Source organism: Podarcis pityusensis (genome assembly GCF_964106645.2).
Source record: "Podarcis pityusensis genome assembly, chromosome: 1".
In the NCBI taxonomy this organism is placed as follows: Eukaryota; Metazoa; Chordata; class Lepidosauria; order Squamata; family Lacertidae; genus Podarcis; species Podarcis pityusensis.
The window spans coordinates 23410693-23426416 of record NC_138028.1 but is presented as its reverse complement, the minus strand read 5'-3'; the positions used below and the strand labels follow the sequence as shown (position 1 = coordinate 23426416).

The 15724-nt window shown below is 42.7% G+C and overlaps 1 protein-coding gene across 3 annotated transcripts in view; it reads right to left on the bottom strand.

Annotated features, from left to right (window-relative positions):
- Nucleotides 1-1448: 1448 nt before the first annotated feature.
- TTC7B (tetratricopeptide repeat domain 7B) overlaps nucleotides 1449-15724 on the bottom strand; it is a 105515-nt gene continuing 91239 nt past the window's right edge. For all 3 annotated transcript variants that reach the window (XM_081017471.1, XM_081017472.1, XM_081017473.1), the window contains one exon: nucleotides 1449-2522. In XM_081017471.1, the coding sequence (XP_080873597.1) occupies nucleotides 2301-2522 (222 nt within the window). In that variant the 3' untranslated portion in view covers nucleotides 1449-2300. The remainder of the gene's footprint in view (nucleotides 2523-15724) is intronic.

Here is a 15724-nt window from a genome sequence, read left to right as displayed (position 1 = left end):
TGAGTGGGTGTGCGTGTTTGGTGCAGGTCGGGTTAGTGCAAATGGGGCACTGCCCCACCATCCTCAGTCTGCCCCCACTTGCCTGTTGCCTTACTTACAAACAGTCCAGGGAATGTTACATGGGCTGCCACCTTCCTCTTCTTTAGCTGCCATTGTAGAACTCAGCCAGTCATTGGGTCAAGCTCTGCCAATAACTGATCTAGCTTCGCCTACTTTTGACCTCTCTTCCTTCTGCCCTACTGGTCCCAATGGGCATCAGTCACCACCACTGCTGCTCCAACCATGGAGTGGGGTGTTTCTTACAATTCTGTGTTGCACTCTTCCCTTTTGTTTTTGTTTTAAAGAAGTGCACTGTTACAGATCATGTGCGGAAGTTAACTTACACGGTCTACAATCCAAGCTGGATATTTTCCTCCCAGGGGTTCCACAACACAACCATAAACTAGTGGGAAATGAGTGCCACGTCAAAAACACTCTTTATAGTTGTTGGTTAAGCTACAATTCCGGGCTTGTAATGCAACTTTTATAGATTTTGCAGTGTTTTAGCCAGATTTTTTAAAAGGCAGGATATAAATGTTTTAAAGGACAACAGAACTTACTTCATTGCCCTCCACCCAGCCGCTGCCACATGGCCAAAGCCCTATGCATGATGATCAAGCAAAAGGGAATTACAAGTAGGAAGGCATGTTTTTAGTTAATTTGCTAATGGCTACCCACATTGGTTCCATTTTCTGTAAATTACCAATTAGACCTGCTGTGTCTTGTTTTGATTGAGGGGTCGGTACAGTTGCTGGCCAAATAAGAGCTAATTCTTCAATGCTCCATAGCATTTGCCATCTCAGGGTCCAACAGTGGCTTTAAGTACCTTTTAACAAAACAGGCCCAGCTCCCCGTTGGAGACTAATTCAACAGGAATTTCCAGGCCAGTTGGATGAAGTTTTTGATTCAGCTGTGATCAAGGGCTGCTTTCAGACCCCAATTTAAATAGGAAGACAAGCTGCTTGTATTCAGTATTATATAGCTCGACATAAAAGTGGTCTATTGGTTTACACCTTCCATATACTTATGTGCAGCAAATGAAGACTGCTGGACAGCGAACTCTGAGCAAAGGGAAAGTGTGGCCAACAACTGGCAGCTGTTTGTCACAGCGATTAGCCCGTCTCACATGGTATGCTCTAAAACCACTTCTTGGAGGATTCTGACATGACTGAACCAGCGTGCTACGTGTAAGCCCAGTTGAGCCCCTGATTTAATGGTGGATCTCGACCTTTTCTCAGATCTGGCATTTGCCCTGGATTTTAGAATAGTTCAAATTAGATGTTCTTCTGAGCATCTTTTTGTAAAACAGAGGTGTCTTCTACTGTGGCTGTGTTATGTGGTACAGACTGCCATTTTGGGGCAGCCTGATTATTTTCATCCAGCTCTCAAAACGAAGGACAAGCACTATATCCATCCAAAAATCATTTTTATTATTAACATAATCTTCCCATTGAGCCAAGTGGGTTTATAATGCATAAGGAATGTCGGTAAATATTCCGTCTTTAGCATCTTTTTACATATTTCCATTGATAAATAAACTCTGAATTCACATAAAAAAGTTAAACTTAAATAACTAATATTTTCTTTTCATTTCTTCTTCTTCTCCTTTTAAACAGGCATACATTGGTAAAATATAAATATTCTTGTACACAACCTCTCTTCTAAATAAAGGCAATAACAATTAGCTACACATCACAGTTATAAACAACTAAAAACATAAACCTTTCGGTTAATTTGTCTGCCTGGACTACTGCAGAGATGGAGCACAGCAAATTTCACATTTTGATTCCGGGCCCAGAGAGGTTGAAAGACATGAAGAGAACGGGTCTTTGACAGGCTTGGTTAAAAATAGGCTGCTCTGCCACTGAATTTTAACTCGAATCTATTATTCTACAGTTGGTGTTTGATTCTATTTAAAGTTTTACATAACACTCAGATGTCACCTAATAAAACATGGCACAATACCCATTTGAACAATAGCGTCAGGCTTTAAAACTACTATGGGGCGAAGATGTAGGTGATACACGGGTGGTGGCATGTGTGTGGTTCCCCCACACTTCTGGTTAGTTATTTCTCGGCATTAACAATAAGATGCTGTATCACTTCCACAGTCAGAATCCCCCACAGTAATGAGCAGATTGCCTGTTTTGTTGCATTACCTCTCAGCCTGAAGAGCTGCCCTTCGAATCAGGAGGAAGGCTTACGCAGCATGCTTCCTAACATTCTCACATGATGATTCATCAATTTACCCAGACAGCCTTTCAGAGGACTCGAGGGATGATGGTGAAAGGGACAATGGGGCTGCTGGCCTCGAGCTCCAGCGCTGTCAGGAAGCACTCGGTTGCCGCATCGTCATTGCCCTGAGCTTGCAAAACCACCCCGAGGCCATTCCAAACCTCGTGGGCCGTGGAGTTCACCTGGACAGCGTCCCTAAGGATCTTCTCGGCCAGGCTGTACCTTCCAAGCTGGTGAAGTATCAAAGCCTGCAGCGAGCAGAGAAAAGAGTGCCATGGAAAAGAGGTTGAGGGAAGGGCAATGAAATACTGCAAATTTAAAAAAGAGAAGAGCACATTCTTCGGTCAGGGCAAATGAGAAGACCATGGCAACAAGGCTGGGCCGTTACCAAATCCCAAAATATTTGGATTCTGCGCTCTGGGCAGATTCTGTAAGAGGAAGAGCACGTGCTAAAATGGAAAATAAACGGAAGATGTGTGCAGAGGCTGAGCCTCCGGTGATTTAGCTGAGAGGAACTCCTAAAGGGCAAGTGTAGGCTGTGCAATCCTGGAGGAAAAGGCAGCTATTCAACAGCACTTCTTGCAATTTTCCATTACAGTTCAGGCAAGCAGTATGCATTCTTCATCAACACACAAATAAACAGTTCAGTTTTACACATGAATGTGCAATTATTAGATTCAGTGGAAGGGAGGCAGTCTACCTCTGTGTCAAGCAATTGTTAGGGAACCAATTTTTTTTTTTTGGAAGAGGGAAGGACGCCCCCATAAAACAGGATTATTTTTCCCAATGGGAAATTTCCTCTTTGGTATTCTCAAACAAGGGCAAGCTTTTTAAACTCCTAGAATAATGAGATCATCAACCTATTAGTCAATTGAGGACTCCTTCCACTTCAAATTCTGGCAGGTAGAAGCTAGCCTTTTGAGAAAACAAACAGAACAGCAAGTGGCTATAAACTATGCTTTGTAAACATAGAAAACAAATTAAATGACTATGTAAAGATCACGATACACTATGCATACTAAGAACCACTCCCCTCCCTCTGGGACATGCACTCTAAGGCAAAGGTTTTCAACCTTTTTGAGTCCACGGCTCCCTTGACCAAATACATTCTTTCTGCAGCACCCCTGTGGGGCTCAGGAACCCAGTTGTGTCACCCCTTGCCTGCAGAGCTGGCAGCCTCTCACCCTTTGAGAAACACCCTTCTGTGTGGAGTGTTTCCTCAGCCTCTTCTCCCCTCTCCTTGGGAGTCCTCCAGGCAGCTGCTACCACCACCCCTGGTCTCTCAGCTGCCCCCAAAGAGAGCTGCCTCTTCACACTGCCCCACAGAGTCCTGGGACTTGTCTGTCCATTCCCAACAGCAAGGGCTGGTGGACTGGCTGGCTGGGCTCCCTCACCTGCTTACTTGCTTACTCTGAGGCCACCTCAGCTCCTGGCAACCAGCACCCCTGGCCAGCCCCAGAGGCACCATTCGCCTGGGGAGCTTGTAGCCAGGGCCGCTGCAACAAACAGCTGTGCAAGCCTTTGGGAGGCAGAGATGTGAGAGGGCCTCAGAGGAGGGAGAGAAGGAAAGAGGGACAGAGGCCAGCATCGCCCGCAACACGCGAGGGTGCCACAGCACACTGGTTGAAAATCACTGCTCTAAGGTATATAGAGGTGACATTTCCCATTCTGTTGATTGTTCTTAATTAGCAGAATGTACTTTTTTGAGCTGTGTTTATACACAGTATACCTTTAAATAAAAAGAGTTCTTTTCAGGCAGCCACTATAGCTAAAGCACCATTAGATTTTATTTATCCTTCAGAATTCAACCATACTGGATAACTAGCATTTTTTAAAAATAACAATGCCTTTATAACAACTCTGTGATGTGACTATGCTTGGAATATTAGTGTTCCAAATTAGTATTAAGGGGAGGGGTATTCCAGCTGTATCAGTCGCACATACAGAGAAAGGTACAGGTTTCGTACCGACTGTGAGGGCAAGGTTAAAAGTATATCAGCAAATAAATGAATCCAGACATCTCCTCCTTCTAAGGGATTTTATTGTCTATCTAGCAGATTAAAAGGGTAGCAGGAGTAGCATGGCTGCTTCTCTAAAGGAAGCATGAAATGATCCAGGAAACTATTTATTAGTGCTTTCGTTTGAAGAAAGGGCACATGTGACATTTAATCTGTTTATTCTAATCAGGCAAGTGCTTTGGGCAAACGAGATAAAATCTTATAAGCGGCATTCAGATTTGAAAATATGAATGTAGTAAAAAACAAACAAACCCAAGAGGGTTTTAGAATGCAAACATTCCTTGCTAATCCTTCCTCTCCACCTGACTCACAATAAATGAACTTTGCATTCAAATAATAAAAACTGACAAAAATTAACGGGTAGTCAAACTATATTTTTGTGTCAGTTAAGGCTGTTGGAATATAATATCCATTCTACATTGAAACACAATATATATTTTACATTATTGGGTATTAGTGATCCTACTTTATCTAGGATCTTCAAGAATCCCTCTGGTCAATGGCAAAATTACAGCTTATTCAAATAGTTCTAGATTCTACATCTAATATTTTGGGCAAAACTTCACCAGATAATTTATTTTGAGTTCTTTTATTGGTGGATTATTGATAAATATAAGGCACCATCTCTCTCTCCCCCAGGTCCAAATCCTAAATATGCCAGGGGAAGGCTATCAACAGAATATATTATTTGTTTAGAGATGGAAGGGTTTCAAAACAGTTACTTGTTTCTCTTCTGAAGGAAAAAGAATAGGATTATTTATTTATTTTTAAAAAGTAAAGTTTGCAAGTCCTCACAATAAAAGAATTGAACTGAACTAGACAGTGGAACACTGTTTGTATGCAATGTATGTCTTGACTATGTTATTATGTTTGTTTTTCATGCCTGTTCCTGTCTATAAGATTGTACAATGCAAACTCTCTAGTATACTACATAAATGCAGCTGTGCTATAGTGAATAGTCCAATCCTCACTGTTGTTACCCTCCCGGCCTGTCGCCCTCAAACAAACCTTGGAGCTAAGGTATTGAATTGCTTTCCCTTGCTGCAAAACTCTTGTTGTTAAGGGGAAAATGCTCTTCTGCTTGGCAACAGTGATTTCATAAGGTCAGCCGTGGTTGTTGCTACACGCTGAACTTTATTTTGCTCCAAAACAACAACAAATGAATGCATGAAACAAGTTAGTGCAATTCTAGAAGTATTCAAGAAGAAAGCAGCTCCTTGCAGAAGAAAGAAAAGCTTTGTAATGAGGAACATTTGTAATGGCAAGAGTGTACGGTTTGTTTTAAGCTGCAGCGCTCCAGAATGGCAAATATGTATTTTAAACATGACAATCGACTGATGTTTCCACTCATTTCAAGTAAACTAATTAAATCAATTTCAAAAGAAACCAAAAGGGACCTAGATATATTTAAAGTAAAGAATGTACCAGTGCCGTTTTAGGCGCACCATTGGTCTAACTGGGCATGAGGATGCTTGCTGCGTTAAAACTCATCCTAAATTCATACTAGCCATAACAGCTCGTATCAAAGGAAGAAGAGCTGGAGTAAAATAAAAACATACTTCTGTTTTATTGTTACTGAATTCTAAATCATTCTCTTTCTTGCTGAGAAACCTTTGTTTATTCCTTAAATGCCATGCTGATAAAGGGAGGCTCATGCTGCTTAAAGAAAACATTGCCTTCCCCAGCCTCGAGCCCTTCAGAGGTTGTCAGATATTACAACTCTGCACGGTCCCTGACCATTGCTGAAGCTGAGGGAAGCAGTAGAGAAAAAACATCTGGAGAGCACCAGGTTGATGGGGGGAAAGCAGGGGCATAGGAAGGGGGGTGGCGGGGGCGGACCGCCCCGGGTGTCCTCACTGAGGGGGGTGAGATTCAGCCCACCTCCCGCCTGCGACTCCCAAGCCTACCCCAAGCCGTCGGGGTAAGGGGAGAGCTATGCTGCTTTGCTGGCGGCATCCCCCCCATCTCCCTTCGTTTTGACAGCTTGGGAGTCACAGTGGCTTGGGAGTCATGGGTGGGCGGCACGCTGAATGTTCACCATGGGCAGCTAGCTCCTCCCCCAGCTTCAGGGCACGCCGCTGGGGGGAAGCCAAACTATCTATTTACTTATTTGCTTGGAACGTTTACAGTCGTACCTCGGCTTCCAAACGTCTTGGGAGCTGAATGTTCTGGCTCCCGAACGATCGAAAACCGGAAGTGAGTGTTCCGGTTTTCAAACATTTCAGAAGTCGAATGGACTTCCAGAATGGATTCTGTTTGACTTCCGAGGTATGACTGCATAGGCTGTCCTAAGGCAGAGACTTACAACAAGGAAACAACTCGAAATTAAATAACAATATGGTAAAAGTATGCCATATGGTAACATATGGTAAAAGTATATGGTAAAAAAAGTATATGGTAAAAGTATGGGACGTGGGTGGCGCTGTGGGTTAAACCACAGAGCCTAGGACTTGCCGATCAGAAAGTCGGCGGTTTGAATGAGCTCCCAGGGTGAGCTCCCGTTGCTCAGTCCCTGCTCCTGCCAACCTAGCAGTTCGAAAGCACGTCAAACTGCAAGTAGATAAATAGGTACCGCTCTGGCGGGAAGGTAAACGGCGTTTCTGTGCGCTGCTCTGGTTCACCAGAAATGGCTTAGTCATGCAGGCCACATGACCTGGAAGCTGTACACCGGCTCCCTCGGCCAATAAAGCGAGATGAGCGCCGCAACCCCAGAGTCGGTCACGACTGCAGGGGTCCCTTTACCTTTTAAAAGTATGCTACAGAAGAAAGACAAGTTGCAGAGAATTTTTTTTTAAAAAAATAAATCTTAAATAGATTAAAAAGCTGGGAAAATAAAAAGGCCTTCATTTGGTAGCGAAACACCACCAAAGCAAGTGTCAGGCAAGCTTTTCTTCTGGGCATGATTCAGGTGATGTATCTTATTGGCCTAAAATTGTAAATGCACAAAGTAGCACAACAGTCTACATCTTTTTGGCTTTGCACTATGGGCAGGTTGAAAAACCAAGCCCTGTGGCCTATTTTAACAAGATGTGTAATTGGCCTGCAGTACTGCCTCCAGGTTCCTACGGCAAAAGAACACGAGACCAACTGCTTGCCGCCCTTAGATATCTATTTCTGTTTAAATCATAACACTTCTCTTCAAATGCAAGTTGCATCCACCCACACAACTCAGCTGCATGAGGCCTGAGTCACACGCGCTTTTAAAATGCATCTCTGCAACAGTCAGAGCTAGGAATTCGATCGCAGCAAAAGGAACAGGAAAAAAACCTTAGATTTTTCAGGAATCCAGCGGCACCAGAAAGCCACAGTTTGTACAATGACAGGACACCTTTGTCAGTAATACTACCAGACAGACAGTTTCCCTTGGCCTCTTTTTTTTTTAGTACATCCTGCTTTTACATAGGTTTTCTTGATCAACTCCAAAGCTCAAGCATCATCACTGGCAATTTTTTTTCCTTTTTGTATCATTGCTCCACTTATCACCCCACCTCAGCAGGGCAGTTATTCATTTATTTCTCAGTAACTAATGGTTGGCACAAAACGAACATGGTGGCGGCAGCAGCAGCAGCAGCAGCAACAACAACTGTATACCACAATTATGTGCGTTTGGATGAACATTTCTGCAGTTTATGAGAATGCTGGTGCTATAAAAAGGCTGCCCGAAAAAGTGCCTGTATCTCTCTGTGTACACACAACACAGGGCCCTCCACAAAGTGTGTGTTGCTTTCAGTGCTTTTTTTCTAAAAAAAATTTAAGGGGTACTCTCATTTTCCTACTCGTATTGAAATACTGCCCCTCAATGAGGCCAAACTTAGATTCACAAAATGTTTAGGGGTATATGTACCCCTGCATCCCGTTCCCCCCAGAAAAAAAACCTGGTTGCTTTCATAAAGGGTGATGTGAATCTGACATATATGGAATAAATTCATGTTGAATGGCAGTAAATCTGTTTTATTTTGAAATTTGTGCTTTGTTACAAGTGGATTATGTGCCAAGTCAGAAACACTTAAATCCATTAAAGTTCATTCTGAGCTGCCAAGAAAACAGTAACATTCATGGTTTTGAACCTGCGGTAAAGTGGGGGGAAATCTGAAAAGAGGAAATGGAGTTGGCCCTGATGAGTCGAGTAGGAGAATTATATTTCCACATTGGCACAACTTCTCTGTCCTTCATTTCTAAGCTTATTTTCTCACCTCCTGCTGGCCCTGCTGTGTATTTTACGAAGCCATTTATTTCATAGGTGTACAGATTCAACTGAGTAGCTGTTTTTAATTAAAAGCAACAAAACAAAATGAGATACGATGTTTTTGCTTTCTAGTACAACAATACTGGTTACTTAAGTCATCCTTCCCCAGTATAAGCAGAAATAATTACAGAGAAGCATTTTCAATCTTATATGAATCTAAACATTTAATCAGAGAAAGAGAAAAGTAAATAATATTGATACAAGAGCCACAAAACATGGCTCATACAAAAGATGATTGAGCTTTGTTTATGCAGGATAGATCTCTGGGTAACTTGCAGTAGAGCACCAAGGATTTCCGATTACCAACTGTTTAACAACAGAAATAGCCTTTCTTTTCTATTTCCAAATTAGGCTACTGAAACAAATCAATTGTTGTTGTTTAAAAAAACCTGTTTTGTATCTTTTACAGGTATTATACGGAACAATATAAATGGTGTTTTCTGAGCGGAGGGGGGTCAAGATTCTTGACTGTGAGCCCTGGAAGACCTGCTCCCTGCCTTACAGGCCTTTTTCCACCTGGCCTGGGAGGGCAGGGCCTGGACTGACTCCAGCTGCAAAAGCTGAGGCTGCTGAACAGAATATTGTTTAGGGGGTGGGTGTTGCTGTTAATTTTCTGTACTTTCATTTTGAATCTTATGATTTATGTGGCAATTGTTCAATTTGGTTGTTTACTTTTTAATGTTTTCTTTATGACTACTTTTGCTATGTTTGTAGTCAGGTAATTTTTTTATATGTTGTAAGCTGCCTTGAACATGGTTTTAGCTTTGGAAAGGCGGCATACAAAAAAATGACTGACTGATTGAAGAACGGATTTTTGTGTGACAGTTCTAGTACAATCCCCCTCCTCCAAGAAAAAAAATTCTAGGCAGAAGAGGTGCTCTGGGCAGAAGAGGGTGTCTCTGCCCTTATTTCAAAGCCACTATTTCAAATTTGGCTCCAGGTGATGAATCTCTGGCTGCTTAGGAAGTAAAAGGAGACTATGTAAGCTTCAATAGTACAGTAATATCTCTTATTTAATTGATTAAATGTATCAAAAAATCTATTTTCAAGTCAAGGTTTCTATGTTTTTTGATGTCCTTTCATATGAAAAACACATTATTTGACAGACCAAGATAACAGTCTTGAAAGACCTACATTGGCTCCCAGTATGTTTCCGAGAACAATTCAAAGAGTTGGTGCTGACCTTTAAAGCCCTAAACGGCCTCGGCCCAGTATACCTGAAGGAGCGTCTCCACCCCCATCGTTCTGCCCGGACACTGAGGTCCAGCTCCGAGGGCCTTCTGGTGGTTCCCTCCCTGTGAGAAGAGAAGTTACAGGGAGCCAGGCAGAGGGCCTTCTCAGTAGTGGCAGCCACCCTGTGGAACGCTCTCCCACCAGACGTCAAAGGAAAAAACAACTACCAGACTTTTAGAAGACGTCTGAAGGCAGCCCTGTTTAGGGAAGCTTTTAACATCTAAGGACTATTGTATTTTAATATTTTGTTGGAACCCGCCCAGAGTGGCTGGGGAAACCCAGCCAGATGGGCGGATTATAAATAACAAATTATTATTATTATTATTATTATTATTTACTTTTCTGGTTTCAATAATGAAAATGCATTGAATTATAGAGGCCATTCAGAAGCCACACACAATCTACCTTGTTATTGTTATCCTATATCCAACTTCAGTGTACAAAGAGCATCACAAGCGCTCTCAGGTGAGCTAGGCTGAGCAACTTTGCCCAGGTTCACCCCAGGGAACTTAGTGGGCACGTAGGAATAATGAATCTATATCCCTGACATGCTACCCACCTGCACCAAAACTTCCCTTCCAATAGTTGGTGCTTGCTGCCATTCTGAGCAGACATTTTGCCAAGATTTTCACTGCTAAGATTCTTTGTACAGCATCTAATAACTGCAAAGATTTCCAAGAAATGAGTTACACATAAACGTGAGTGACGCGAGGAGGCACTTTCTCTCTTTTCCATGCATTTTTGTATTTTGTGTCAAGATGATATACACATGATTCATGCTAACTGAAGCAACGCATGAGCACCAACTGTCAGCTCAACTGACCGGTGCTTCCCCTATTTCTTCTTCTACTGCTTAAAAAGAAGAAGCCAAGCTGAATGATGCTTTCAAAAAGTTAATATTTCAAAGTATTAGTTTGTGCTAATGGTTCAGCATCAAGGTCATCATGCTTTCACAACCACAAAACCTAAAATATTACTTTTTAAAAAATGAAAGTTGGTACTCCAAATTCCAAGATGACCCAATGGGAGAAGTCACAGCCTGGGAAACAAAAATGAATGAACTTGAGATGTTTAGGTCTGAAGAATGGGAAAGTATCTGAAGGCAGCCCTGTTTAGGGAAGTTTTTAATGGTTGATGTTTCATTGTGTTTTTAATATTCTGTTGGGAGCCGCCCAAAGTGACTGGGGAAACCCAACCAGATGGGTGGGGTATAAATTATAATAATTACTACTACTACTACTACTACTACTACTACTACCAGAAGGTAGAACAGCTGGATGTTAGCCTAGAGAGAATATTTTGAATAATTTTTTTGTATGTAACTGACAGATGGAAATTGGAAGTTCCTTCCTTCCTTCCTTCCTTCCTTCCTTCCTTCCTTCCCTCCCTCCCTCCCTCCCTCCCTCCCTCCCTCCCTCTTCTATTCCTTCCTTCCCTCTTCTATTCCTCTCTTTTCAGGGTGAGAGACTCCTCGGGAGAGAGCTCCACAAACTGGATGCCACAACAACAAAGACTGTAAGTAATAAGAAGGGAACATCTAGTCCAGCATTCTGTTCTCACAGTGGCCAATCAGATGCGTATGGGGAACCTGCAAGAAGGACCTGACTGCCACAAAGCTTTCTCTACTTGAGATCTTTAGCGATGGGCATGGACATAGCCAAGGAGGGGCAGCTGCCCCCCAATCAATAAAAACCAATAAAAATACATAGCAAACTTGAGGTTCTGCTCCCTCAACAAAAGGCCTGCTCCCCCCAACAAAAATTCTGGCTCCACCCATGTTGATGGGTATTCAGGGGCACACCGCCTCAGACAGCGGAAACCGTTGACAGCCATCATGGCCAGCAGCCTTCTCCCCTCTTACCACTTGCCTCACCTCAGATGGCAGGAGGAGAAGCAAAAGCGACTCCCTTGAAAAGTCAAGCCTTGGGTAAAGAATATATACTTGGGGTTCTTACTCCATTATTAACTAGTTACATGTAAAACACATTTTTATCCAAAGTGAAAGTGTAAAGAAATGTGCGCACAGCTCTTGGGCTTCCTGTGCATAATGCTTTCTAGCATCTCCCAAAGAGGACTGCATGATGCTTGAGCTTTTAGCTCCCTTGTAACGCTAACAGGGCCTTTTGTCTCTGTGCTCTTTCAAGGCTGGTGGTTTGCTAATGGTCTGCTTTGCTCCCCTTTTAAAACCTGACCATTAAGTGCTATAAAAGACCCTTTCTTCCAGGTCAAATGCTTTATACGAGGAAATGTGGCTTTGGGGCATGGAAGCTTCCTTTTAGCATGCCGAATCTTTGTCAGCGTAACTTCTACGTCCAATTTCCTAAGCAAAAGCCCCGAACAATGACGAAGAGCTATATTCCCAAAGACAATGTCAGGGTCTCAATATGTATGATCCGGATGCTTCCCTAAAAGCCTTGCTTTTTGAAATAATGCCACAATATAAACTATGGGTAAGCAGAAGATAGGGCATGGGGATCCAGCCAAACGCACTCAGAACCCCTCTTCAGACCTTCTTGCTCAACACAGGGAAAAAGCGGGTGGAGAGGTGGAAGCAGATCATGGAAGACAGAAGTCAAAATATTGCAGTGTGCAGTGCTCCTGTTCAGTGTTCCTTCCAGGCAGCCATCCTGTCTCCTAGGATGCTCCACCGAAATCTCCCCTCTTGGTTTTCCACCCCTAGACACTCTGTATTCTGTGGCCATTGAGTATGCTCAATCCTTACTGGTTTATTTTGGTCTGAATATTTTTCATACTTCAAAATGCTAGGGCTTCCCAGGATGTGCTGATACCTGCCATTTTGGCTACATAAGGATCCACACTTGGAGAAGAAGTTTATTATTACACATGGAATTATTTATTGGCCAAGTTTTTCTTTTAGACAGCTTAATTGATAATCGCTAAGCTCTAAAAATCTAAAACTACCGTGAAGCAAAGAGCCAGAATCACTCACCCAAGGGGCACTCCTAGAGAGGAAGGTCTTTGGGAACCTTCTGACATTCACCAGGGAATTTGCCTGGTTAAACAGGTTTAACCAAGAGGAGCCACCACTGAAAAGGCCCTGTTTCTTCTCCCCACTCCTTTTATTTAAACAGGACCAAGTGTCCAGATAAAGGCCTTAACATTCGACAAAGTGAGTAAACATGATAACTATTCTGCTGCATTCTGGTGTAGCTGCTCAGTGCAAGGAAAACAGCACGCTGGATTTAAATATAGCACAAGGCTATGCAAGTATTACAACTGTAGAACTAAACAGTGACAAAGATCAGAGAGGGGAAAAAAGATATAGGCAAGCAATAAAGAAAATTACTACTTTCATTGAATTGCCTGCAGCTCACCCAGTCCTTAAGGATCGTGGGGGGTAACGGAATATAATTTAATCTCATTCAACGTCACATCTTCATGGCCAATTTTGCAGCAAAACTGATAATCAGTTCTTAATTAATATTATAACACTAAATTGCTTTAAGAAGGCTTGAATAGGGGAGCCACTCACCAAATTAAAAGGTAATACAGTGTATTATCTAATTGAGCAGACACTATAAACACATTATCAAGCTTCCTTACATTTTTTTTTAAGATGCATGTTCTTCTTCTAAAACCAACAACACATGCTATACTTAGTCAAAATGAAGTTACCATCAGTTAATATTCAGGAAACAGCCCTGCTACTGAGCATTAGTCATGATTTAATTGGCTAGCTGATTAATCAGTTGATTTTCTAAAATTCCTAGTTGGATCATTTAAGTTTCTATACATAATTATGTCTGGTTCAGAAATCATGGAACCACAGTTAAATTGGCCTATATACTAGGCAAATATTGATACTGGTACATTACCAAAAAAAATTGGCAAGCTGATACAAAATTAGTATGTTGCTGTACCAGTGGGCTGAAATGCAGGCATTCAGCATCTCCTTGAATTCTGTGAAATAGGCTAGGTTTCTTGCATCCTCAAGAATTCTCTGCCCATTCTTTTAAGGCAAAACTATATGTCAGGCTAAATGTGTTATTAATAGCTACATGAAGTCTTTAAAGCAATTTAATAGCAGTTTCACCAGGACAGCAGTGTGCATGGAGAATTTAAGTGTTCATTCCCAAGCTGTGATCTCAATGAACGCTCCCCCTGGCTATGAGACTTAGGAAAAAGTTTGAAGTAGTTACTAAGGACACTTTTAGCATCATGTGTCATTTGCCCTAGTAAATCCGGGGGGGGGGGGGGGCTACACCTTGTACATCATTATTATTTTAAATGAGGAGCTTGGCTTGACCCTCACGACAGAACACTGTTCTCTAATATGCACAATTTGACAAAACGTTAAATAAAACACGCTATATAACTCTTTTGAAGAATGCACCTTGTTAGGCCAGTGAAGTTCAACACTAGCACTTTAACCAGATACCAGATGAGCGAATCGCAATGACATCGTAAGTTTGGATAGAAACGATCTACTTAGTTCAATGCAATTAGATACACGAGCATGAAGTCGTTGCCACAGCTCTAGCTTGAGCACTGTCATTAATTTATATTTTCCAAATCATAGAAGTGCTTCTGTTTAACTGATAAGCAATGGAAAAGAGCATCTTTTCCAACGCTAACACACAAAGGAGACAATAAAATGGAAAGCTCACATGAACCTGCCATCTGCCATTTCATCTTCAAAGGACCACTATAAAAACTGTTTCATTACAAGGCGGAAACTTTGTTTCAGTAACATTTTCCAGTAGATTTTTTTTAAAAAAACTTAATGGAATTATCCGCGCTGCCAACAGAAAGAAGAATATCAAACAAGATATTCTGACCACTGGCCACTCTCTTGCTCCTCTATGCTGTTCCGGGTTTCCTCCTGACCCCCTTGTATGCATAGATGCTCAGCTGGAGCACCAAAGAATGGCAACATAAAAACAACAACACTGTAATTAAATGTTTTTCTTCTGGAGAAATGGGCTCTTGGAGCAGAATCTAACTCAAGTTAGCATAATAATGGAGCAGAACTGGGTGAGTTTGTTCGGACTTAAGTACCGTATTTTTCGCTCCATAGGGCGCACCGGACCATAGGGTGCACCTAGTTTTTAGGGGGGGAAATAAAGGGGGGGAAATTATTTTCCCCCCCAGCCCCAAAGAGCAAAGAAGCCAAGACAGCCAGCGGGATCCATCCCGCTGGCTTTCTTGGCTTCCTCTTTAGCCACGCACAACCTCTCCAGCTGGGAGAGCCTGCGCGCGGCTTCGTTTTTAGCCGTGGGGCTGGGGCGGGGGAAGCCCGAGCTTCCCCCGACCCCAGAACAGGTCCGGGAGCAGAGGCAAGGTTGTGCAGCCTTGCCACCTCCTCTCCCAGAGCTTGCGGGCTGGGGGAGCACTCCGAAGGTTTGCGGATAGCTGCCTGAAGCCTAGGGAGCGCAGTGGGAGTTGGCACTGCGCTCCCCGGGCTTCAGGCTGCTATCCGCAAGCCTTCGGAGCCCGGCAAGAACTCCCGCCGCGCTCCGAAGGCTTGCGGATAGCTTCCTGAAGCCTGGAGAGCCAGAGGGGTCGGTGCGCACCGACTCCTCTCGCTCTCCAGGCTTAGCGAAAGCCTGCATTCGCTCCATAGGATGCACACACATTTCCCCTTCATTTTTGGAGGGGAAAAAGTACGTCCTATAGAGCGAAAAATACGGTAAATGCCGGTTCACACAACAAGGCGGCGTACAGCAATATATACAATAAAATATAATCCACCATAAAAGCAGTATAAAACTACCAATAAAAGTGAATTCTTACAAAAGTCCTAGCAGAGACACAAATAATACCAGCATCCACCCAAAGAAAACTTAGCTATAGGAAACTAGAAACACAGTCAAAAAATCCTCTCTTCAAAATTTTGGGGAGTGTGTACATAAACCTTATGCCACTGATCTCTTACTCATTCTGTTATTTCTGTGAAGACTTGTTATTCCCATTTTACAGACACTAGCCCTTA